This window comes from Notamacropus eugenii, chromosome 6 (genome assembly GCF_028372415.1).
Source record: "Notamacropus eugenii isolate mMacEug1 chromosome 6, mMacEug1.pri_v2, whole genome shotgun sequence".
In the NCBI taxonomy this organism is placed as follows: Eukaryota; Metazoa; Chordata; class Mammalia; order Diprotodontia; family Macropodidae; genus Notamacropus; species Notamacropus eugenii.
The window spans coordinates 137222181-137249338 of NC_092877.1; the positions used below are offsets into that span (position 1 = coordinate 137222181).

Here is a 27158-nt window from a genome sequence, read left to right on the forward strand (position 1 = left end):
ATTTCATATGGGGTTGCATAAATTGTACCAACCAATTCAATCAACAGACAGGTATTTGTGAAATTAGGGGGAAAAAGTTTGCATTCTATTATTTACAACAATGCCTTCCCTCTCCACCTCACTTACCCAAATTAAAGTATCTTGAAATTTTTTAAAAGGATGAAAATAAATGATTAATCAATAGAAGAAAAAGATTTTTAAAAATTATTTTGGCAATATTGTCCTCCAAAGACAGTAAAACCACCATATGTGGACCTAACATGACAGTCCTAGATGCACTTAACACTTACCAAGGAGGCATAAATGGAACTAAAGAGAACAAAAACACGAAAAACTGCCACGTACATGAACAGATGGATGGACACAAACATGCATGCACTCATGCACACACACAAATAGATGTACACGTGCACATATAGACAGGTATTTATATTTATATATGAGATCCATGCAGGAGATGATACAGTTGTGAAGACTTTAAAGAATCAATATTCATCTAAAGTATCAGAAGGTAGGGGTTTACAAAAGTGTGGACAAAATTTCAGATGTCATTACTGAGAAATGGCAACTCATCAATAACTATTCTCCCATTTATAAAACCTTTTATGAAAATCATATACAGAGGAAACAAGGACAATTTTAATGAGAAGAGTAGTATGAAAGAAGTAAGCTTAACAGCAGGCTGCATTATTACCATTTCACAACTGACTGAAAAATCTGGAAAATATCTCACTGGGTTTATTATTATTACTCTTTGGTCATGAAGAAGTATTTGATTAAGTACAGCAAAATCCTACCTTACAGGCTTTTTTAAAAGATGTCCCACTCATTCACATACAAAAATCAATCTAGATTCCCTAAACCTGTTCAATGACCCTCTGATGGTAAATATCAAACAGGGAGCTTCATGCTTGCCCAAGCTGTTTGCCAGTGTGATGGAGGAAACTCAATGTACATAGTCTATGCTGAAGTTTGGAACTCCCTGTGGATAGTGAGGTCCTCCAGATGTTATTGTTTATGGATGAATTTGTGGCACTTTAATCAAGCCCTGGAACACCCCAGAACTCAGAGCCTCCCAGTCAAAAAAGTACGCATAGCTCAATGGATGATTGCCCAGATTATAACATACATTTGGATGGCCAGCTTACCCCAGGTATGGATACTGAAAGTTCATATGGACCAGCTGGTCCCAGAATTGAATAAGAGGAAGGGGGAGAGACTGGTATGGCCTCAAGAAAATACACTTGTAATAAAACCAAGCTTCCCTTTTTAAAACAACAACACTCTTTTCAAAAGCCCATCTTTTTAATACCAACATTCTATTAGACCTAATATATGGCAGCAAAACAAAAATACAAGCCTCCAAAAAATAAAAAACAATATTAGAGTATAAATGTTAATTAAAGTATTATTATTAATTAATGCTAATTAATATTAATATTATTAGAGCATTAGAGGGCAATAGAAAGGAGCATGGTAGGTGTGCACAAGCAGCAGCACATAACCAAAGAGGTATCTTTCACAACATGGCTAGTGTTTAAACATTTACAACCTTTATTAGACTGCTTTGTTATCTTGGGGAGGGGAGTTAGGAAGGAAGGAGAAAAAAACTGAAACTCAAAATCTTACAAAAAAATGGATGCTGAAAACTATCTTTACATGTAATTGGAAAAAATAAAATACTATTTACAAAAAAAACGAGATGCAAATGTTTATAAGCTAGGAAAACAAGGAAGTTCTACTGGTAGTTTCACATCAGTAGAGAAGAAGGCATTTGGCATGGTGATGGACCCCTATACTGGCAAACTTATGGAGAGGATGAATCACATAGGATAGCAAGGAAGAATCTGCATTATTAGAAGGAATTTTAAATCAATGAGACCACAGTTATATAAGAATTCCATCCTTTTAGAATCAACTCAATGCTCTTAACTTTTCAAGACCTTTTTGGCACATGATTTTCATTTCACTTTGTGAGCTATCCCTTTTAGCCTTGTGTTACATGACTGATAAGCATGCCATCTTTTCTTAACTGAGATATCTTTCAAGTTCATTCATCAATGCTTGATTGGTCTACCCCTAGCATGGCTATCTTCATTGTTTATTTGGTCTGACCCAGAGTTCCTTTCCAAATTTGTAGAATCATCATTTCTACTTTTTCATATACCATTTTGAGAAATGCATCCAGAAAACAGTGAAAATGCTGACAAATTTATCCAATTTTTCATCTCTCTAGTCCTCCCTGCCACCTTCATCTATGAATGTTCTTATAGAAATATGGCTTGTTAGACCTAAATGTCAATTCTTCTTTAGACTCATTTTAATTTTTCCTGCTTTTCATTATTTTTTATGAGAATATGATGTTCTTAATCCCCCCCCCCCCATAGCATTTACAAATTAATTTGTATTCTAAAACCAGTCTTGTTCTTAATAGTTCTTTTTAGGGCAGAGATCAGACAAACTGGCTAAGGCACTATGGGAGCTCTTTTCTTGTGGAACATGTATTATATTCTTTAAATTGTTACTGGAATTACTGACAAATTATATTGATTTTTGTCACTTTTTGGCATGGAAGCATCATTTGCATAGTTCAAATTAAGGGTAAGTTGCTACAATTGTTTACAGTACTTCCTTCCTATCTTGGGCCTATTCTCAAATTTGATGTTAATTTTGACCTCTGCCCCAACTGATCTGAAAATAGTATGCAAACAGCTTATTATGCTGGCTTCCATATCAGCAGTCACTTTCTGTTGAAAATATGATCTATTTTCTTTTTTTACGAAGTTTCAGTGTACCTCATATGTTCAGGGCCTTTCAACTCTCTTCTGGAAAACAGTCATAAAAATGCACCTCTCTTCATTTGAGAGGTACTGTTAGACATTACTGTTTCTATCTAAAATTTTGTTACATGAAAACCTCAAGGGGTAGATACAGGAAGAGGGAGGATCTACTCATAAATGAATATTACGTAAAAACAAAAGGTATCAGTTTTTATAAAGATTTATTCATAATGTATGAGGTTCTTAAGGGGCCCCCCTTTATCTATGTTTTTGACCTCATTCATCTCTCAAACCCAAATCATGTTCAACAATTTTTTATGCAACTCTTTTGAGCCCACTTTTAAGATCAAGTAACATCATCTACCAAAATGTATGCTGACTTGGTTTGCAGAATCTCTGTTTCACAGATAATACTAGAGTTCTTGGTCTCCAGCCTCTAACAGGTTCACTCATGATCTGGTCAGAGAGGCAGACAGCTTCGGAGGGGATAATAATCAGCTTTATTCTAGTCTAGTCTTCTCAAATGGTTACTGGGAGAACCAGCTCCTCCAGCATTCCCTAATCACCCTTCTTCGAAGGGGCCAGAAAGAAGGGGGGCAGGGGAACTACCCCTACCTCAGCTGTGGAAAGATACACACACATACACACACTAAAAGTTTTGAGGAAACAGAAAAATATATATGTATATACATATATGTGCATATACAGATACATATATCTAATTTTAAGTGATGACTTAACGGGAAAATGAAGGATGATATTTAGGAAATAAAGGACAAAGGAAAGATAATAGACACTAGACAGGGGCTGAGTGCCTAATGAACACTCCAGTAGGGAGTAAAGATAAATCTGGACAATGTTGTAGATTAGAGAAAAAACATCAGCAGTAATACAAATTGCTGGCACATCTGCCTAGGACCTACAGTCACTCCAGGCTAGCTCTGGGCAAGTCTTTTCATACTCATTTAGGATCTATAAACTTCTTTCCAATATCTCAAGGAGCCATCAATAAATTTGAAAGAGGAATAATTTTTCCACTATACCTAACTCAGGGAATATAATTTCCTCCTCCTCTCTTCCCCCATGAGACCTTATGTAATAAAGAGATGTCAGATTTGAGGAATGATTTATAAACTCACTTGTAACATCACCATACCTACAGTTTCTTTTATCCCAGATTCCTAAGATGTCATGCATTAGGCTAACAAAAAGATTTCAAAACACTGTCATAGTAACCATTCCTAATTACATTTTTTCTTTCATTTGGCCCCAAACAGTTTAAACCGCCACCACCCCACACACACTGCCTAATATCTAATTAATATGGTATTTTATGAAGGTAGAATAAATTTCACTCAGGTGGACAGCTACTTTTGGACACTCTATCTAGAAAATTTTAAAACCATAGGTCCCCTCACCCCTACTGGTTGGTAGCTAATATCTACTCCTCTTAACTCTGAGAAGCTGGGCCTAAAATTTTAATTCCTTTAATATAATTAATATTTTTCAAAAATCACCCTCCAAATTTTTTTGAAGGAGAGGGAAAGGTAAACACTATGTTTACTATAGTGTATTACTTCCTACCTAAAAACAAGTATACCTGAAACACTCACTTTTCCTCATTTTGAATGAAGGGATAAGACTAATTTCTTCTAGAAAGCAGAGGGGAAATGTTTTATTTCATTTTACTGTCACCTACTCTCATTGACTAATTAATACTGACCTTTCAGGGAATTCCTACTAGAGACTTTTTAAACATATATTTTCATATTCATAAATGTAAATCATATTAGGTCATGGAACTTGCCATGTGAATATAAAACAATTAATTGTGGTCCAGCTGATTCCTGATGCCCCTTCCCTACTTTAGAATTTTTTTTAAGAAGTGAAGTAAAGTGTTATTTAGATTCCCCAAAGTGAAGTGATTTGAGGACGCATAACTCCTGATAAGAATGCCTTTACTAAAGTATTACAGCACTTAGTAAATGTGCTATAAATAAACTATATCCATTTTAGCAACTTACTTGCCAAAACTTTCCCATTTAGCTCAATAAAAAATGAGACGCAGCTTTATTTTTAAAATATAAATGACTAAGAAAATTAATTTTATATACCAACATAGCAAAGGTCAATAAATTGAGAGATACATATACCAGAAGCCAAATTAAGTGTGTAAATATTTAGATATTTATTTAGATAAATATTCAAATTACACCAAAAACCTAGATTTAAAAGGTCAGAAAAGAGGTGAGCAACGTAGACAATAGCAACGATAGTAATATACAGCACCTGAATGTTTGCAAACAAAAATGATGGCCAAAATACAGTAGAGAGAGACCAAAGTAACCCTGACACCATGAAACAGATAAGAGATAAACATTAGATGGGAAATGGTGGATAAGTAAATCTATACACTGAACAAGAAAAAAATTACTTTGAAGGAATTATTAAGTATAAAACCAAAGACAATGTAAAATGACTCTAGAATACACTACAAAAGTTATGATACATAACTTTAGCTTGGCCTGAACTGATGTTGACAATCCTACTCTATCTTTATCCATTCAACTATTTCAAAGTTTTTTTTCTTTCCTCCATCTATGCCATCACCCTTATACAAGATGACAGCAGCTTAATTCTTTAAAGAAACTGTGGTGACTTAAACATGGACTCAGTCCCCTAGCCTTCTGTCCTCCATTCACCCAAATTTCTCAGCATTATCACCTGCTTCTTCCTGGCAATACTTACTGCTTAATAAGGCAAATATCACCATCTGTACCCTTGGTCCTATGCTTTCTACCTTCCTAGATCTGCTAAATAGTGCATTAAGTGGATTCAGAATTGACTGAATAACTGAATAACAACCCAAGAATTGTGGTTAATTGACTAAGTTCTACTTTGAGAAAGTAGTTGATTTTTCTGAAATCAATCCCTTCTCTGTCTTACAGCACAATAGTATTCCATCACAATCATATGCCACAACTTGTTTATTAATTAGCTTTTCCCCAACTGATGGATGGGCATTCCTTCAGTTTCTAATTCTTTGCTACCACAGAAATTGCTGCTATCAGTATTTTTGTACATAAAGGTCCTTTTTCTTTTATCTTTTTGGGGTCCAGACCTAGTAGTGGTGTTTCAGGTCAAAGGAGGTGTCTAAACTTCTTGAAAATGCTGTTTATATATGCTGTCTCAACTTCCTTTCCTTCCAATAGATTCAAAACCCTGAGCAATCTCATTCTTACCTCAACATTCAATTCCCAAAGATTTGAACAGTCTTACATGACAAATCTATTCATTGTCTTTTCTCAATCTATGTCCTTCTTGAGCTCTCTGCAGCCTCTGACGTCATTAATCATCCTTTTATTTCTGCATACTCTTCCCTCTTATAGGCTTTCAGGTCACTTTTTCCTGTGGTTCTCTACCTACCTAACTCTTCCTTCCCAGAGACCTTTTTTGCTGAATTTTCATTTGGGTCATGCCCAATAACCATGAGTGTGGTTCTCCCCCCTCACCCCGCTACTCCAAAGCTCTGTCCTTGGTTGTCTTCTCTTCCACTATCTTGCCTGATGATATCCATGAGTTCAATGAACAATTAATTTCTAAGGAGATGATTCATATATCTACATACCCAGCAGTAACCTCTCTCATGAGCTCCAGTCTCCTTCCACTGCCAGCTGCCTTCTGGACATCTCAATAGCGGATGTTTCATAGATATCTCAAAATGACCATGTCTAAAACAGAACTCATTTATAATCTTTTTTCTGCAAACACAATCCCCTTTTACAAACTTCAGAGTCACACAAGTGTTAATGTTGAAGGCGGAATTGGAATATTTCTGGCTTCTAGGTCCACATATCTACTATTTTTTCTTGAAGAGTTGTCTACACATCTACACTTGTCCCTGCAGCCTCACTACTCTCAAGTTCTTGGTCTTACCATTTCTTTCCTGAAATTGTTCCCAACAATGGCCTTAATTCACTAGGCCCAATACCTCCTTTTTAGTTCTCATCCTGCCTTCTCCTCAGCAAAGAAAGTCCCTATATTGCACATTTAGAAATCTAACTCAGAGTTGTGAGGTATTCTTCAAATGAGATCATGTATGTAAAGCACTTTGCAAACATGAAGACATTGTGCATGTCAAATATTCATGATGATGAGATTGCTAGATGTACTGTGTCACACAACAGGCACGAACCTACTGACATGAAGACAGGGTGGCTATTAAAATAAAGCTGATAAGATCACCAGGATAACGTCTAAAGGAATAATCAGTTGTTTTTTTCATCCGGGGACCCTACCACAAAAAGGGTCTGTTTGTCCTTAAATGAGCGCATGGAAATAAACTGAATTGTCGGATGTCAAAGTAAACTAGCGAGATAAAACAAATGCTTTGTGTAATCACCTCCTCACAAGCCAGGGACCATGATCACAATGGGTCTAAAACGCCATCTCCAAGTCAAACTTTCAAAGTCACAGAATTTTTGGCTTTTGTAACTGCAAACTCCGTGAATGATTCAACATTTGGCCAGCCACTGAGTTAACTGATTTTTGCTCCAATATTTATAACTATTTCTAGTCTCTGTTTTGTCCACTCTCACATGTTCGGCTTCTTTTTATTTCATAAATATTTACTAAGCAGAGCTTTTCACTCTATTTAAAATGTTCAAAGGGACCATGGATCTGGACTAGAAAAAGGCTTCTCAGAAAGTCTTCTACAGAGGTGAATGGACTTACTCAAGGTCATTCGGGTAATAAATAAGTTATAAGAGGCAGCACGGGAACCTACCCAAGTAATCCAGAGCTAGGAAGAACTCATCAATAAAAAGTTCTCAAAAGGGATACAAGTACTTTAGGGGGGGATGGATAAAACAAACATGTTACTCAGTCCAACAACAGCGCGGGAAAAAAATCCAACAACTGCCCAAATCACCAAGTCGTAGATCTTCAGTCTCAGCAGACACCTGTCAAGGTACTGTCGCAATGGTTGCCGTAACTTAATTTTAATTTTGCAATGAAAAAGCACAGAAAATTGTTCAGTGCTGAAACCAAGCGATGCACTTCCAAAGAGCCCGCCACCTCCTCCGGACAGAACGTCCCCGACTTAGAGTCTAACCCCACGACGTCAGCCCAGACGAGCCGCAGCGGCCCCTCGGCCCCTCCCCCGGGACCGTGGCTCCGGCTCCAGGAGCGGGCGGACCGCCCCCCGCAGGCCGCCTCCTGCCCGGCGCGCCCCTAACTCGAGCCACTGATTAAAGTTAGGGTGAACTCTCCCGGGCGCGCCGGGACTCAGGCACCTCCCCCTCAGCCTCTGGGGTCGCCGAGCCCGGGTCACGCCAGAACCGGAGCCGCCGGCCGGGGAGAGGACGGGCCCGAGGGCTGAGCGCCGACAAGGTGCGGGGGTGAAGGGGGCCCTGCGGCGGGGGCTCGGACTGCCCCCGAGGGCCCGGCGGAGGGGGGAGGGGCGCGGCGGTCCAGCCCCAGTCTCTCCTGGGGCCGGCGAAGACGAAAGGCCCAGAGAGGCGGGCCCCTCAGAGGGTGAGCCCGGGGGTCTCCGCCCCGCCGGCGCCAAGCAGACCCCGGCTAGGTCCCGATCCCAGGCGGGCTGCGCCCCTTCCACGCCCCGCCCCCCGCCGTGGGGGCTCCCGTCCTGCCGCGTACCTGGCTCCGGGGACGCGCGCTTCTTCCCGAGGGCGGGGGCGCGCGGGGCTCGAGCGCCCAACGCCCGGGCACGGAGGCGGGAGATGGTAACCGCCGCTATAACGGACTCGCGTCCAGCCCCGGCCGGCCCCCTCCCCCTCCCCCTCCCCCTCCCCTCACGTCCCAGGCAAAGGCGGGGGGCGGCGGGGGAGCCCGGCCGGCCCCCCGGGCGCACTCAAGCCCTCCTCCCTCGCCGGGGCCCAGGAGGGCCCCTCCCCCATTCCTCCCTCCCCCCGTCTCCCGGCTCCCAGCGGACTCTCCTCTAACAACTCCGACGTCGCCCCTGCGCCCCCGCCCCGCCCGCCGCTCCGTCCCCCCCTCCGCCCCGCCGAAGTCACGCACCTGTGCTCGGGGCGGGGGCCCTCGGTGGCGGCGCTTCGCCCGTCCGGCCGGCGGCCACAGGGTGGTCACCCCACCACGAAACCGAAGTCGCCGCCGGCCACTTCACGGCTTCTGCCAACGGCGCATGCGCGAGCGGCGGCACGCGACGGCTCTCCCTGAGCTCGCGCCCCTCGGGACGGGGGGGAGGGGGAGCGCCCCCCGGGGCCGACGGGCCCCGACGGGCTTTGGCGCACGCGCTCTCCCGCAGCTCCCGAGTCCCTCGGGCTGCTGCCTGGCGGCCGTGCGAGCGGTCGTGGGAGCGCCCCGGAGCAGACGCGAACGTCCCCCGAGGCCTGAGAAGCAGGCTCGGAAAAGTGATGTCCCAGTTCGGGCAGGAGCGGCGCGCCGTGGGAAGCACGCTCACCCACGAGAATGCGTGGACGCCGCTTCTTCCTGGGGGCTCCGGCCCGGGATGGTCCCGAGAAGTGGCGGAGGAAGCGTGGCGGCGGGGCTGACCCGGGGCATTCCTGCGGAGTCCGCCTTCGCAGTGAGCGCCACCGGGAGGCTCCGGACCGCCCGGACCCAGGGTTTGGATCGCGCCTTTGGAGCCCCTGAGGATGTCGGACCCGAGAAGATGGGGGCGGGGAGGCGCTCTGCGGCCTCCCCGAGAAGGGCTCCGAGGGCAGCGAACCGTCCGCAGGGCTCAGCAGCCCGGGAGGCCTGGGCTCCTGCCGGCGTCCTGGGTAGGAATGCCGGACGCTTGCTAACAACTAGAGCCGTCCGAAAGTGGAGCGGGGCGCTCCGGGGCGGCATTGAGGCACGGGCTTGTCAGGGGTGTCGTGGGGCTGGAGCGAGGGGCATCTGAGGTTCCCTGATGGACCTTCCGGGCAGGTCCAGCACACCAGGGCCGGCCTGAGAGGTTCTTGGCAAACACTTGCTCAAGTGTCTGAGGCTGGATTTGAACTCTGGGCTTCCTGACTCTAGGCGCAGGGCTTTATCCACTGTGCCACCAGCCGCCTCGTATACACGTAAAGTCAGGAAAACCTGGCTTGACCAGGCCGTTTAAACTTTAAGTATTCCAGGCTAGAGGTGTCAAACGAGAGGCAGGCAACGTGACCCACAGCGCTGCCAGACACAGCCAGAATCGGGAAATATTTAACAAACTGTAATGACATAATACCACATTGTGAAACTCAACCAGGAGGGAGCTTACCGGGATCCCGGGGAAGGTTTAGTGGCGCTCTGTTTCTAGCTGATTTTCACACTGTTCTAGGCAGCTCTGCATTTCAGAGAAAGGAACAGGCTGTGTTGGTAGAGGAAGTTCGCTTAAGTGGGAATTCCCCAAACCAATGAAATCCCAGTCCCTATGATGGGAGAGAAGATAGGCTGTTCGTATGGCAAGAATGAAGGATGACAAGTGGACAACCCTGTCAACTTTAGGAGAGATGGAGAAGGGCCTGTAAGACATTGGGTGAGATATCTGTCTGTCCAGTTTTTGAAAGAACCTAGATGACTGTGAATTGGGTTGTTGAAGCGAATTGTTCTATCAGTGAAATCACTTCTACGTTTGGTTATCTTATTTCCACAGTTAACAATTATTCACATTTTACAGGAGAGGAAACTGAGATTGAGTAGCCTGGTCAGCAGAGAGGAAAAACCAGGTTGAGGATGGCCAGAAAGCCTCAAAACTGCCAATGAGTTAGGGGGAGTGTCTACCCCAAGCATGCAGAGACTTCCCCTGGTGGAATGGGCAAATGAGAACAATTTGTTGCAGTGGCCATGAAGGTGGCTGAAGCAGGTGGTGTGAGGTGCTTAGAGCTTGGTCAGACATGGGGCACACCATACACAAGAAGCAGGATGTGGTAAGGGACAGGGAGGGAAGCAATGAGGTACCTTTTTAGTGGAATTGACCTGAAATGATTCCTTCTTCCCACTCAGTAAAGGAAAAAAAAATCAGAATTTGCCAAAATTGGTATAATAAAACTTGTACTACCCCTCTCAAAGTATTGTAAAGAAAGTGTTCTGTTGATCTTGTATAAAAGTAAATGTTTTATTTCAATAAATTCTTAAAATAAATTGTATTCATAACATGTACTATAAGTAGTGATATGTTATCTTCAACTGATATCCCACTTAGTATATGATTGATGGCCACTTTTTATTCCTCTTCCTGTTCCCAACAACATTAAGTAATGGCCTTTGTCAAATTATGTATTTTTCTTCCATAATGTATCCACTTCTATCAGCAGTAAACTTATGAGAAATTCCCACTAGCAAGAGTCCTGTCTGAATCGTCATTGTATGTGCCAGCCAATTCAAGAAATAATGATTGTTCGAAGGGAAAAGCATTAGAAATTAATAAGTTTTGGCTGCCGCAGATGATGTAATTGCTACTGTTTTGTCTTCTCACATATTACAAGAAGGATTGTCTTAGTGGGCATTTATGTTGAATGTATTTATTTCTATAGGAATAATTTACTGTATTTTGCATATTTTCTGTGTTAGAATCTGTCCTGATCTTTCTATCTCCGTCCCCCATTTGGAAAAATCTAAATTAATATAATTTGTGGTAAAAGAAACTAGTAATATGTAATTGCTATTATATTTTTACTAAAGTTTTTATTTGTCCTTACTAGAATTTGGGAGAGGAACGCATTCAGACATTGCCACACGTATATTTGCAGGAAACTATCTACTTATATAAATCTTTGGTGTACCACATGCCTGTTAAATTATATTACTTATAAACAGGCTTTTAATAGTGAATTGATATTGCTGCCTTTAACAGAAAATGCAGATTCTCACGCTGGGGAAATAAATACATGTGTGTATACATATATGTGTGCATATATATACATATGCGTTCCTTTGTCAGGTTTCAGAGTCTAGGTTTGAAACTTATTCTACCAAACCTAAGGACGTGATCCTAGAGAGATGGGCTGAACACTTCCACAGTTTACCTCAGGTTGTAGTCAATCCCTCTTTAGCTGAACTTCCAACTGAAAAAGAGGTTTTGAGGACCATAGGCTCCTTTCATGTGGCAAAGCACCTGGTGCTGATTCTATTCCAGGTGAGATTTACAAGGTAGGGGGACCGTTGCTCATACAAAAGCTGACTGAAATTTTCCAGGTTATGTGACAAGAGAAGGTTATCCCCCAGGAATTCAAGGATGCTTCCATTTTTCGTCTCCATAAAGGTAAAGGGAATAGATTGTCCTGCAGCAATCACAGGGGGATCTGTCTCTTAGTCATTGCTGGCAAAATTCTTGCTAGAGCCCTTCTTAATAAGCTGAGCCCTCATGTGGAAGATGGTCATATACATGAAAGCCAATGTGACTTCAGAAAGGGCCAAGGAACAGTCAATATGGTGTTTGCTGCCCGACAACTCCAGGAGAAATGCCAGGAGCAGAACAGAGGTCTGTATACAACACTTGTAGATCTAACCAAGGCCTTTGACACTGTTAGTCATGAGGGCTTATAGAAAATTATGTCAAAATTTGGTTGCCCAGAGAAATTCATCAGTATTGTACGTCAGTTTCATGATGGCATGTTTGCCTGGATTCTGGATAATGGACAAAGCTCTTGTGCCTTCCCAGTCACCAGTGGAGTGAAACAGGGCTGTGTGCTTGCTCCCATGCTTTTTAGCATAATGTTTTCAGCCATGTTGTCAAATGCTTTCAATGAGGATGAACATGGCATCAGCATCAACTACCATGCTGATGGTAAGTTCCTCAATTTGAAAAGGCTACAAGCCAAGACCAAAAGGGAGGGAGTAGTGGTGCATGATTTTCTGTTTGCAGATGATTGTGCACTCAATGCAACCTCTGAAGCTGAGATGCAACAAAGTATGGATCAATTCTCTGCTGCCTATGCTAGTTTTGGCCTAATAACACCAAGAAAACACAGGTGCTCCATCAGCCACCACCATCCATATGTGGAACCATCAATTACAACAAATGGAGAAGTTTCAAATGCTGTGGGTAAGTTCACTTACCTTGGTAGTGTACTTTCCAGGAATATACACATTGACAATGAGGTTGATGCACACATTGCCAGAGCTAGCTCAGTATTTGGGGGGCTCTGAAGAAAAGTTGGGGAGAGAAGAGGTATTAGACTGACTACCAAACTGAAGGTCTACAGAGCTGTTGTGCTGACCTCATTGTTGTATGCCTGTGAAACATGGATAATCTGTCACTGCCATGTCAGGAAACTGTATCACTTCCATTTGAACTGTCTTAGGAAGATTCTGAGGATCACCTGGCAGGATAAGGTACCAGACACTGAGGTCTTTGCTCGAGCTGAACTGACAAGTATTCAAACTATGCTTCAGAGAGCCCAACTCCAATGGGCTGGCCATGTTGTTTGAATGCAAAATGTACTCTTGCCAAAACAACTATTTTATGGGATAGGCAATCACATGGTGGTCAGAAGAAGCGATACAAAGACATTGTAAAGGTCTCTCTCAAGAACTTTGGGTTTGACTGTGACCACTCAGCATACCCACATCAGAAAGGGTACTGTGCTCTATGAGCAAAGCAGAATTGAGACAGCACAAAGGAAACATAGGATGCAGAAATCTGGAGTATCCACATCAAATGTTCATATAGATGATCTGTGCCCAATCCATGGTAGAACATTCCAAGCTCATATTGGTCTGATCAGCCATAGTTGTTCACACTGAAATTTTACTTTATCATGACGATGTCATTTTGGTCTTCTTCAAGAACGAGGGACAACAACCAACCAACCAAATCTAATTTACATGTACACTAAGACATTTGTTCAGTCTTTTTTCAGTCATGTGACTGTGACCCCATTTAGGATTTTCTTGGCAAAGAGACTGGAGTGATTTGCCTTCTCCAGCTCATTTCACTGATGAGGAACTGAGGCAAATGAAGTTAAGTGACTTGCCCAGGGTCACACAGCTAGTAAGTGTCTGAGGCCAGATTTGAACTCCGGAAGGGGAGTTTGTTTCCAGGACAAGTTCTCTATGCACTGCACCACCTAGCGCCCACACTAAGACCTACACTATAAGTTTCACAGGATTGAGGATCCCATGCGGTAGATGTTCACATACTGAGTGAAAAGGTCAAACCTTTTATCACCAAACTTGAGGTTTGTATGTTCATAATGTAAAGGGAAACTAGTCAATGCGGACTCAAGTCTTTAGAGCTTGCTTGGACTTACCCTTCTGGTAGACACTACAGAGTATATGCAGATATTCCTGCCTGGTTCCAGTCCAACACAGGCAACTTTGGGAAGCCTGTTTCTAACCAAGATGATTGAGGAGCTGCTACTGTGCTATGACCATGTCTCCTAATTGTCTGAGAAGCCAGAAGGACTAATGACTCAAGAAGCGTTGTACCAAAAATGAATTTGCACATAAAAAGCATGACTTGGATCTCTCTTTTTTGTCTTTGGCTGGAAGTGGGATAGCACTGTTGTGAGGTAGGTAGTGGTAAGGACAGCTACCTTGTTTCTCACGTGGTTGCTTGCAAGCACCTCACCTCTCTTTCTGTTGCATGCATTTTTTTATCCTAGTCTCAGGGAAATTAGTATTCTGAGAGGTCCAGGTAACCAGGTAATCCATCAGTCACTAGCAGAATCTGACGAAGTGGTAATCATTGATGACAGAGGTGGCAAGACAGTAGTAGTAGTTCAGGGTTTGTTATGTTTCATGATAGAAATACCAGCTGTGGATTCAAAAAAGGCACTGATCCTCAGAGACAAGCAGGGAGCTATTTCTCAGGAGAATTTCATGAGGACTCCACTATTGGAGAAAAGGACCTCAGGGCCAGGAATCTTGAGGTTCAACATGCTCTTTTCGTTTGTCTATACTTTAAGTTTGGGCCCAATCTTCCCATGGATTTTGTATGTGCAAGGATAGAGAACACTTATTTTGGGGGCAGCAGGTGCAATATTGTTTCTGTGATTCTTCCTATACCTTCTTATTCAATTGTTATTCAATCATTCAGTTGAATCCAGCTGTGTGGGACACTGTGGATCACAGAACCCCAGTACTGTCCATGGGCTGTTAAAATATTGGGAGTAGTTTGCAATTTCCTTCTCCAATGGATTAAAGAGATTAAATGACTTGCCCTGGGTCACACAGATAGAATCTGAGGTGGGAGAGGGGAGGATCATGAACAATGGTAATGAGAAACCTCAAAATCCTCAGGAGAAAATAGTCATTGCTTTCTAAGGACCCTACCTGCCAGTACTGTCAAGTGGAAGTTTGGAGACAGAACCAAAAATGGCACCATAATTAAGTTCATGGACCTTTGGCTGGATGGGACCTTATAAGCTATTTGGTCTTTAGTTGTTTTTTTCCTTAACAACAAAGGAACTGAGGCCCAAAGGGGTTATGTGACTGGCCCAATTCTCTTACAGAAGCAGATAAGGATAAAGACACTTAGAAAAGTCCCAGGAACTTATAGTCACTGGTATTACTGGGGGAAGTTACCATTCCCAGTTGTAACATCACACAATCTCTACTCCCCATTGTCAGGGTGGGCCAAGTTTGCCTTAAGAAATAACCAAAATCAAAATAGTTCTCAGCACAATGCCTGGCACATTGTGGGTGCTTAGTAAAATGTCTGTGGAATGAACAAGAGGGTGAAAAAAGGCAGTAGTTACAGCAGTCTCGTAAGTGCACTTGGCATCTCTTCAGAAAAGCAGACACAGCCCATCTTAAGGTACACAGAATGTGCTTCACAGATGCAGTTTACTGTGGAATTCTCCCTTCTATCAAGAGGTAAGACACCAGAGAGTGGCTGTTCTCCCTCTTCACCTGCATGAAGTCACGTAGCTTGTATTCTTCTGGGAGCAAAGGATAGCAGAGCTCAGGAGGTATCTGAATCATGCACTGCTAATTAGGTGCTCAGGGAGACAGACATATTAGCGTATTCAGTGAGTCCTTGAGAACTTGAAAAATTAATGTGCCTTACTATCATGACTTGTACACAGAGGACAATCATATTTCTGATGCCTGCAGTTTCTATTCACCCCAAAAGAAAGGCTGATGGGTAAGTTGAATGAGAGTAGATACTATCCCTTTCCTAAATGTTTTATCTTCCATGGTTCCAAGCATAATGCTTAAAAATGCTTATTGATTTGAATTGGTAAGACTTAGGGTTTCTAGTTTGGAAATGATAATCATCTCTGCAACTTTAAAAGTTAGTGACTTGAATACAATATTCACAGGACTCAAGATATATTTAAAGTTTTCTTTATTAATATAAAATCATTAGAATGCTTATAAAAGAATACATACTTGAGCTCAACCAACATGGTCTAACACCAATGATTTCCCTGGGAAAGCTGCCCAGGACAGCTAGGCTGTCAGTCCAGGCAGTGGAGCAGCAGGGTCTAAGAACTGACTTTATGGTTTAGAGTAGCTTCCAGAGTAGTGCAGACAGGGTAGGCTAAGGCAGAAGTGAAGAGATCATCTTTCAACTGCCTGCTGATCTTCTATCTTGGCAGCACCAATGTGTCTGTGTTACTTTTGCCACATACTTTTGCCACTGGTGTTACCAGTTGTAACACCCTAGCTTAGAAAGAAACTTGTAGAGGCTGCTTTGGTAGCAGTAGGAGTGGACAGAACCTTGAAGACATTGCTTGGCTGCTGCCCACGAGTAGGAATACATGCCCAGTAATTCAAAATTCTTCAAGAAAAGATTTTCATAACATAGCCTGTCTTGCTACTTAGATTTAGCAGTTCTGTAAATGGTAAAATCTTGTATGCAACATAAGGAATATCTAGATTATAGTGTGTACAGCTAACACTAAGGCCATATTGTGATATGATGGAACAAAAATTTCCTTGGGGAACCCTATTTTAATTATGTCCAATTTATATTATATTAAATGCTTCAATATTTGCTAAGTCCCAGAATTCCATTCTCCATTAGTTCTCTACTATTTTCTTAACCTCTTCATACTATCAAGGAGATTATTCAAGTATCAAGCATATTTCTGTATAGGTAATATTCTTCATCAATTTTTGGTATTATGTCCCTCTACTAATAGTAACAGGCCATTAAAATTTTGGCTTATATTGGACTTATAATACCATACTGATTTTTCTGCCTACAAGTTTACCACATAAGCTACTAATAATGGTTATTTGATTTGATTAATAAACTTTAGGTCACCCACCGAAATTTTCAATTTAAACAAAATGACAGGATCAACAGATGCTTGTCTTCAACCAAAAGTCAGCTCTTGTGGGTGTTAATTCATTGTATTCTTAATAAGTAACATTTATAGAAGAATACAATAGGCGTGTGCACAAGCTATATCTACAGATAGAGCAGAATAGTGGATACAGAAGTGACTGGTAGCAAAGACGACTTGGGTTGAAGTCTAACCCTAACATCCCTAACATATCGGGGTTTTGTTTATCAGCTAGGATGCCAGGTAAATTACTGATTGTTTCAGTGCTTCTAAGCAACTCTGACTTGTAGAGATTGTGCTGGCTTGAATTGGAATAGGTAGTTTCCTCATCTGGGTCCAATCTCTATCCTTTTATAAACCAAGTGATTTTGAAAAAGCAGTGACACTAATTTGAGTTATATTCTAAGTAGCAAACCATGGCACATGAGATGTAAAAGGAAGGCAAAATCTGGTAACAGAGTGGATATGTGAGATGAAAGAAAAGGAGTCTAGGATAACGCTGAAGTTACAAGCCAAGAAGACTGGTAGTGCCTTCAACAGAAGTACAGAAAGTTAGAAGTGGGGAAAGTTTAGGAGGGAAGAATGATGAGTTCTGTTTGAGGTGTTGAGTTTGAAAGAGTTGAAATTCTAATATGCAATGACTAACAAGGTTCAGGAGAGACCAAAGGTGAATATATAGGTATAGAAGTTATCTGCATTGAAATGAAAAGTCAAACCTATGGGGGCGGGGGGGCGCCGAGGGGAGGGGAGGGAGAAAGAGAGAGAATCTTGGATGAGAAAGCATCCAGAATCAAAGGAGCATGATAGATGATAGAGATGTTAGCCAACAAAGAAGATTGGGAAAGAGCAGTCAGAAGAAGATGAACCAGGAGAATTATCATAAAAATGCAAAGAAGGGAGTATGGAGGAGGAGAGGGTGGTCAGCACTGTCAAATGCAGCAGATAGACTGAGAATAGATTAGATTTGGCAGCGATGAAGAAAATCATGCAGAGAAAAAATAAGAAAAACTCAAAAAAAGTTCTCTGGATTGGACAATCCTGTCCTGATCTGGTTGAATAGATCCTGATAGACAACAGAGTCTAATCATAAAGTTAAGAGACATAAGTCATTATTATAATACTCCCTTGCAGTACCTGGTAGGAAAATATACTCAATTCATAACTAAAACATTAGAAAAGTGACAAGGAAACAGGAAAAAGAAAAAAGATTCCAATTTGAATCCGAGATTTTAGAAACATTTTCTACAATGTGATAAATCTTGCTAAGTTTTAAAATCTTTCAATGAAAATGGACAGCATTTCTTAAACTTTCCTTCAAAGAGAATCCAAAGCTTTCTTTGGCAGTTCTTTTAATGACCCTGAGCAGTCAGACATTTATTGCTAAATATTTAAGCTTCAACCAATAAAATAATAACTTTTTTAGCCTTCCTTTGGTATAAAGTAATACATTACCACATCAGTGGCTATATAACTTTAAAGAGAGAGGAAAATGAAAATCTATTCAGCTATATCCCAACCTTTTAAAAATTTAGTTTAATGAATTTTAAGATTTTCTTATAAACTTTACAGAATTTAATTGCTAAGCGTCCTTTGTTAATAATAGTGTGCTGTTTCCTCAGCAAAAGATAACAAGAGGTGGGTGATTAATTCCTTTAAAAATTATTTAATTATTCCAGTAATTATCCCAGTTATTTTAGCTGTGGCTCAGCACCTAGCAGTCACTCTGTTCTTTTGGAGGGGATCAGGCCTGTGTTGACACAGGGAGCTCCTGATGAGAAATTTCCCATACCAATGTCAGGTCCTACTTTCTCCATAATTTTTATTCTGAGAGACTTCCCTTGAATAGTGAGAGGTTACATGCCTTCCCTAGGCCACTGTATGTGTCATAGACAGGACTTCAACCTAGTACTTCTTGACTCGAGGGCTTCTATTCATTCCAACTCTACCATCTTATTAAAACCCACAAATGTGGCTTCTGCCTTGTGAAACTGAAGCACATGCGAACTGGAAAATTAGTTACTAAGCTTCCTTAGCTCAGGTGCTGCGGTGCTGTGAAAGGTGGTGTGTTTAGAGTTCAGTCAGCACACTCCACCCTAAACATTTAGCCTTTGGAAGAGGGGAAAAGATGTTGGGAAACAACTTTTATCAGAAAATAGTTCACTGCATATATATATATATATATATATATATATATATATATATATATATATATATATATATATATATATATATATATATATATATTTTATTATTTGTAAAAAAATAAAGACAAAGATTTTATACCTCTACTATAATTTAAACAAGAAAACTGTCAAACAGTGGTGGTATATGTACATATATATATACATGCATATATATATATATATTATAGTAAAAGAAACCCACATTTATTTTTAGTTAAAAATTTATTTAAAATTTAACTGCATTCATTAAAGTGTTAAGGGGGGGAGAGGCCTGGAGAATGGGCAGATCTATTTCTCCTCACCTACTATCATATTATTTGTTTTACCCTTTCATTAACATTTATTTCTTAAAGTGCACCATCCTCAGATCAGGAGAGGAAAGTAGACGCATTGATAGAAATACTAGAGAATGTGCCACCCCCAACCTCCAACTTAATACTCTAGGTGGTAGAAAAATGTACAAAATGATTTCCTTCCAAGTTTTAAAAAGTATAAAAAATTTAAGTGGGGAATATATAACATTCTATAATTATGTATTCCTTTTACAGTAGAAGAATAGGCGGTTTCTGAAATTCATTGTTCGTCCTAGAAAAGACAAGAAAATTAAATTCCTTTTCCCCCCCAAGAAAAGATAGTATGAACACCAGGTAAACCATTACAAAATCATTCTTCTACCTTCCTAATAACCTATTAGGCTCTTTGGAAGACTTCATTTAAAAAACTAACAAATGTATAATTATCTTTCAATTAACAAATGAGACAGAAACAATGATAAGCACCCTATGAAAATTATCTGAATGTAGTGTATTAAGGTAGTAGGGAACATGGGGCAGGGGGAGTATAAAATGATCTCCACATTTGGCAGAAGGCTGAGTAGGAAGGGCAAATAAGCGGCGTGACTCAGATGCTGTACCTAATTTGTAGCCACTCTTTTAATGTGGATTCAATGCTCATGCCCAAAATAATGACTGGCTTCCCCCCAAGGAGGCAGGTCAGTGAAAGCCTAGCTTTGTCAAGTTTACAAACTGCAGCTGCATTATGAAATTAAGTGGTACTGTTTTTATATACACACATATTGTGTATATATGTGTACATATACATGTACATATTACACATAAGAAATTTACATAGTAAATTCTTTTCTAAAGGAATAAAAATAATTTTTAAAAGGTTCCTGATGTCACTGTTTTTATATTACAACATCTGCTTAGTATTCAAGTTCTCCAAGGCAAAAAATATTCTGCATATAAAGATTCAATTATTTTTCTTAAAAAAAAAACCCTCAAAAGTTTACATTTTAAAGTCCACTGGTGCTAGTTTTCCCCTGCAATAATTATTTCCAGACAATTATTTGTTTCCAACAATTATTTGTTTCCAACAATAGATGGTCTGATTTTCAAGGCAGTCTATCAGATAGATTTCTGAAATGTATCATGACTCCTGGTGGTTTATAGTTTCAGTCTGCCTTGATAAATATCTGAAACAGAAACAGAAGAGAAGCCATTATTATTTGAAATTAATTTCAGATTAGTTCATCTGAAGGACTGATAATGTTAATTAAGGTGGTTATTTTCGTGATGTTCTTTAAGTCCCCAACCTGGTGCTTTTCCAAGTTGAGAATGTTTTCCAACTTTTTTGAACATGTCATGGCTGCCTTAGTGAATTCTATTATTTTAGGGAATTGCTGACACACTGGCTATTTTACACTATCATGGTATAACACTGAAAGCTGATGCCACAGCTTGAGCTAGTGACGTTATAGCCTGTCAGTCCATGTCATAAAAAAGAAATATATGAATTGTAGGCTTATACTACCTCCTTCTACTCTAGATGAAAACAGCTTTAGTTCTCCCTTCCCTCCTGATTTCCCAGCATAACAGGTGTCTGTTAAATTCAACAAACACTCATTAGCATAGCCATAGGATATCATGGGAAAATTTATCATTCTTTCCTTATTAACACCTAGTGAAGAAAAGGAAAATTGAACTTTTTAGCTGCTAGAATTTTCAATCTTCTGGCTTTTCCTTTAGCATGAAGAAACTTCTTTGGGGAACAATACTGATAAGACAGGGAAAACAAATTAGATCATTGTCCTTAGCTCACCATAAAAATGCAAACTCTTAAAGAAGGACACAAGCAAACCTGAGGTTAGCAGAATGTTTAGAATTGCGGGTCCCAAAGCAGATGGAGGGGAGGACCAGTTCCTTCTAAACTCTAACTACTTTCCCACAATCAGACAGCTCATGTGGACCTGCCTGTATTGTTAGGACCTCTGAGAGGTCTCCAAAAGAATACAACCCCAGTGTGGCAGGTCCACTAAAGAAACATCTGAATGTTTGGATCCCAATTCTAGCTTCTTTCCAATTCAAAAAGCACTTATGGAAAGCATAGTAGGTCCTATTGGAGGTGCTGAGGCTACAAAGACAACAATGAAATCCTTCCTGTCCTCAAGGAACTTATTATATGCTGGGGTAGAGGAGGTAAGTAGGTAAACCACTGACACTGATAAGAGAACCTCGGTTTCCTGAGAAAAATGATTATTAATAACCAGTGATTTGGGGATTTACAGTTTCCCCTTTTACTAAAGTCCTGATTTTTTTTTTAAAGTTCAGTCCCTTGAAGGACTCTGCTGATAAAGAGACTGAACTAAGTTTCTTGTTCAGACTCCACCCAGGTGGAGTAGCTACTGTGTTCAGCTCAGGCTTGGGTAGGGTATAAATTCTTTGGATAGACTGCCCAAGGTGGGGATGGTCTGGGCACAGAAGTGGTTTCTTTGTCCAAGGGTGACACAATGTCATTCTCAGACAGACATAGTAATATTCATTAATGGCTAATCAATCCAAATTGACTCCTACCTCTTCGCAGGGTATAATAAACTGTGAGCCCACTGCCATGACTGTCTTTGGTCTAAGAGAGACTGCCAAATGAACATCCTTTTATGAATGAACCTGCTGGCCTTATTAATACAATGATTAAAATACCCAGAAATTGTTTCTTGTAATTTTTTAATCATCACATTCCACACGTGCGAAGTGAGGATAATACCTTTACCACAAACCCCAAAAGGTGGTTGTGACAAAAGCCTAAAGATATCAATGAATATGAACTATTATCATTAGGAAACCTACCAATCGCAGCTGTCTACATGAAATAATTATTAATAAGCTCATGAAATAGCTGAACTTACAGAGGCTGCTTAAGATTTCTGCTAAATACAAAACACTGAGAAAAAAATCTAATGTAAATTCAAAATGAATTTGGGTGTTTAGAGTAATACAGTATTCTATTGGTTACAAACGCTTTGGAAATACACATAAGGCATGGTTAAAAATACTAATGAATCTTCTCTATTAAAGTAAAAGGAAATTTGTTGCTGTTGAAAAATGAAGGACAAATTCCACTTTATTCAGCCACCGCCAAAGACAGTAGTTCGGACTGTACTCACAATCCACGGGTGAAGGAGATTTCGTAACAATGCCAGTTTAAATCTTACCTCACCCACTACAGCCCACACAGGTGAATCTGATAGCACCGTTAAACGAAAAGCCTTGATTTTTCCTACTGCAGGACTGATGACGCCCTTTGCTATTCCATTTTCAAATATACCTTTGAGAAATGAAAAAAAGACATTCAGATAAATTTTTAAAATTTTCATTCCACACAATGAGGAATTGAATATTAAAACTACAAAATCCTATTGTAATATAAAGAGAAATACTTTAATGTAAACCTTAATGAAACAATAGTTTAATTGCTGCATATACTTCTTATCTCTTGTCCATCTATGTGTATAAAGTTTTGTTGCTGTGGTTGTATAAAAAAATATTTTTTGCATACAATCTTTTAATATTTTATATTTATTGCTACTTTGTTTTTACATCATATTTATTAATACATCCTTCCTCCTCCTCTACCTAACAAGCTATCCTTTGAAACACATTTTTGAAAAAAAGTAATACAGCACAACTAAGAAACAATTATAAAACAAAAAACTTTTCTCCCACCTGCTCCCATCCACTAAAATAGAAAGAACATTGACTATTTCTCTATTTTGTGATCTTTGTTAATTATCTGAATTTGTATATAATACAATATTTTGTATATAATATAGCTGTTGATCTTTCAAAACTGCATCTTTCAAATGAATGGTTTACATTTATATAGGACTTCATAATTTACAAACCACTCTTCTAACAAATGCTGTCACAGAAAACTGTATTTTGCTTCTAATATATTTAGCAAAAGATTTTGTGAAACTGTTTTTTGTGGGATGGAGTTATTGGGGGTTTCGTTTGTTTTTTATGTAATACAGAGTACCATAGGGGAGACTTATATAATAAACAAAATGCATAAATAAAAGGACACTTGAGGGAAAAAAAGTCTGCTCCTCTGGAAAGGACACACTCTGAGAACGTACGGAAGAGTTTCCAAAAGAATTCTTGGAAAATGTCGGCTCTGTGGATGCACTTTATATTATTTCACAAAAACTGATGTGGATTTAGGGCAGTAACATAGAAGACAGATGAGCTTGGAAGGATGTTAAGCAGAGATTTAGAGGCCAGTCTGAAGCAAATTAGAGATTGTTAATGCTGCAAGCGATTGTGCCCTCATTGGATAGAAAAGTGAAGCCCTGGAAAGTTAAATGATGGGATTCAACAGGGCTTCCCAAATCCTGAGTTTAGGATTCTTTCCACTATACTCTCTCCTTAAACTGTCAAGTAATTAAAGCAAATGATGGGGATCTTAGAGATCATCTAATCAATCAATCAGTAAGTGTTTATTAGGCCAAGCATTATGAGGGGCACTGGGGATACAAATACAAAGAATGAGATATTCCCAACATCCTTATCATACAGATGAGGAAGTTTAAGGCCAGAGAGGGTTAGTGAGGAAGCCAAAGTCACACAGGTAGCAGAACCTGAGTCTTCTGCCTCCAAATCAAGTGTTCTTTCTAAGGTACCATGGCTGCTTCCAAAAAGGAACTACAGTTGTGTATTCTGAACAAAAACAGGCTCTTCCTCAAAAAAAATAAAAACAAAAAAAACAGTATTATAACACACACACACACACACACACACACACACACACACACACATTTTTGACTAGTGATAAAGAATTATACCAAATCTTTGAAAAAGGTGTGAAATAAAAAACAGAACTGAAGGTGAAAGAACAACTAATGGAATAAAAAATTCTGCAAAATACACTGGCAATTTAATGATGATAAATGGAATTTGGGCTACTGATATGATGTTCATCTATTAAGAAAAACTAAAATTCACTAACTAAATATACTGATAAAGAACAAAAAGTATAACTAGAAATATAATACATGACTAAAAGAAAGCAAATGAAAACAAGACTATAAAGCAACTGAACTCAAATCAAAAGTAATGATCAATTTTGGTTCCAGGACAATCCCTTCCCCACCCCCCACTCCCACCATCCTGTTCCTGATGGAACTGTACTGATCTTGAAGGTCAGGGAATGGAGGTTCAAGCCCCACCTCTGACACCTATGACCTATGTAACCCTAGGCTAAATGGCCTCAGCAGCCTCTTCCAGACCTTCATCTGTGATCTTTATCATTTTAGTTCAGAGTTGGTAGACTAAGGAACAAAATGATGCATACACTTTCAAATGAGGACACCATGTTGTTTGGTTTTGCTCAAGGTGAATGTACATTGTGAAAAAAGAGAAGTTTGTGAGGAGAAAGGAAAATATCTATGGTATAAAAAAATTGCATTGACAAAATTTTTAAATAAACAAGTAGATGAGTATACTCAGTTCAGGAAAAAGAATGTAACGAATGATAAGAAATTTTTTTTGGAATAGATGTGCACTTGTTTTTTAAAAGAACACAATGACTTGATTCAATTGTACAGTACAGTCCAACTCAGATTAGAATGTGCATTTTTTATCAGTGACCCCAATAGTGCTAATTATTACATATCTGAATGTAGTATTAGCATTTAAAAAGATGCAAAAAAAATACATTTGAGGAGGAGGAAACTAACAAAGACTGTTTCTTGTATATAGTAGGTTTCATAATAAAATCTTGACAATGTTTTTTCAGTCCTTTGGTTCAGTACACTTAACTGAAATCACAGCCAGTCATCTCAAGGAAGAGAATGATATATTAAAGAATAACCATTTCTCAATGTATAATTACAAGAATAATAGAAAAATCAAGTTCTATCACTATTCATTCTTGTTTCATGTGGATACCTTGCTTCAATATATAAAAATCCATACCATAGTGTCCAGTGATTGTCTGATATTGGAATATTGCATTTCTAATGTGAACAGATTTTCAACAACTCAGATTCTTTTAAAATTTGCTTAAGAACTAATTGTTTCAATCTCCAAATGGCAATAGATAATTTACCTATTTTAAAAAACCCATTACTGGTTGCTTCATAGTCAAATTTACTTCCATTTTTTAACAAATTTGACAAAAAATCCGTTTCCTGCAACAAATAAAGAAAAAAATTGGATACATTTAGTGGTTTCTTCTTAAGTTTCCATCATAATAAAATCTAACTGGAAGCTAAATACTTACATTTTCAGGTAAAATTTCAACAATGGTATTGAACAGCAAATCTCCAGGATGTTGAGCATTTCCACTTGCAAAAACATACCTGTCTCCCAAAAAAACAAAAACAAAACTCTTCATTGTAGCAAGCTGTAGAAAAATGACAGATTCTTTACTTGTCTTGATAATCAAGAAAACTGTCCAAAGACAAAATTAAAAGAAAATGGCTGTATTTCAGATTCTTTTGTGTAAATAAGGTGGGGAATATGAGGGACAACCAGTGAATAGCCTGGTAATGTGAAGAAAAATGAGGCTTCCCATAATGTTGGTAAATTTAAGTGAGGATTGAGACAAGAATCACACAGGACAGAGAGGGATCAATGGATTGTTATGGCACTGTTAGAATATACAGATTGATGAGAACACATATCCTTAGGAATAGTACAGTCTAGCTAAAGAGTGTACATGAGTTCAGAACTCAACAATGAAGAAAGGCAAGTTTGGACCTATTTGATCATGGAGATAAAATCAAGTTGGTACAACAATTTGCTGTTGCTTGTTCAGTCTTTTCACTCATTAACCCTCTCTTTGGGACCCTATATGAGGTTTTCTTGGCAGAGATACTGAAGTAGTTTGCCATTTCCTTCTCCAACTCATTTTATAAATGAGGAAACTTGAGGCAAACAGGGTTAAGTGACTTGCCCAAGGTCACATATCTAGCAAGTGTCTTAGGTCAGATTTGAAATCAGGAAGATGAGTCTTCCTGACTGCATGCCCAGCACTCTACCCACTTTATCACTTAGCTGCCCTAGAAAGAAAGGAAGGGAAAAGAAAAGAAAAAAAGAAACAAGCTTGTGGATACAGATCCCAACAGGGGAGAAAAATCAATCAACAAACATCTGCTAAGCACTTTTATGTGGTGGGCACTGTGCCAGGCACTGTGGATACAAGTGGCATCATCCCTACTTTATAATGAGTTTGTATTCTAATTGGGGAAACACCAAGTCCATTTATCAGTAATACAATAGAAAGTAAATAAGCTTAAGGGCGTACAAAGACATTAAATACAGAGCCATTGGGGAGAAAGGGTTGCTATAGTTTGGAGAATCAGGAAAGGTTCCATGTAGGTGATGAAGCTTGAGCTGAGTCTTAATGGAAGTGAGGCACTCTGTGAGGAGAAGCTGAGGAGCGAATGTGTTCTAGACATGTGGGATGGTCATTGCAAAGGCACAGCCATGAGAGATGGTGTGGGCTGTGGGAGATACAGTGAGTCTGGAAAGATGGTCTGCAGTCAGGTCCTGTAGGCCTCTAACCACCAAGCAGAAGAATTTGCATTTCATCCTAAAGGAAGTCCTTGAAGTTGACTGAGTAGGGGAGTCCCATGGTCAGGTCTATGTTTAAGGAAAAATCTCTTGAGCAGCTTGAGCACTGTAAAATACAGTGGAGTGAGGAAAGGCATGAGACAGAGG

At 39.8% G+C, this 27158-nt stretch overlaps 2 protein-coding genes across 4 annotated transcripts in view; both read right to left on the reverse strand.

The window, feature by feature from the left end:
* The window catches only part of CLGN (calmegin), a 79343-nt gene extending 70405 nt beyond the window's left edge, over positions 1–8938 (reverse strand). For 2 of the 3 annotated variants that reach the window (XM_072621100.1, XM_072621098.1), the window contains exon 1: positions 8820–8938. The gene's annotated coding sequence lies outside the window, so the exon portion shown is untranslated. Of the gene's footprint in view, positions 1–8438; positions 8531–8819 lie in introns of those variants that run through there. The other variant, XM_072621099.1, reaches the window with a different exon arrangement.
* A 10420-nt stretch (positions 8939–19358) lies between these two features.
* Positions 19359–27158, reverse strand: part of MGAT4D (MGAT4 family member D) — a 126276-nt gene continuing 118476 nt past the window's right edge. The window contains exons 12-15 of the mRNA XM_072621101.1: positions 25717–25795; positions 25543–25624; positions 22649–22761; positions 19359–20632 (exon numbers count right to left, since the gene is read on the reverse strand). Coding sequence (XP_072477202.1) covers positions 20612–20632; positions 22649–22761; positions 25543–25624; positions 25717–25795 — 295 coding nt within the window. The 3' untranslated portion in view covers positions 19359–20611. The remainder of the gene's footprint in view (positions 20633–22648; positions 22762–25542; positions 25625–25716; positions 25796–27158) is intronic.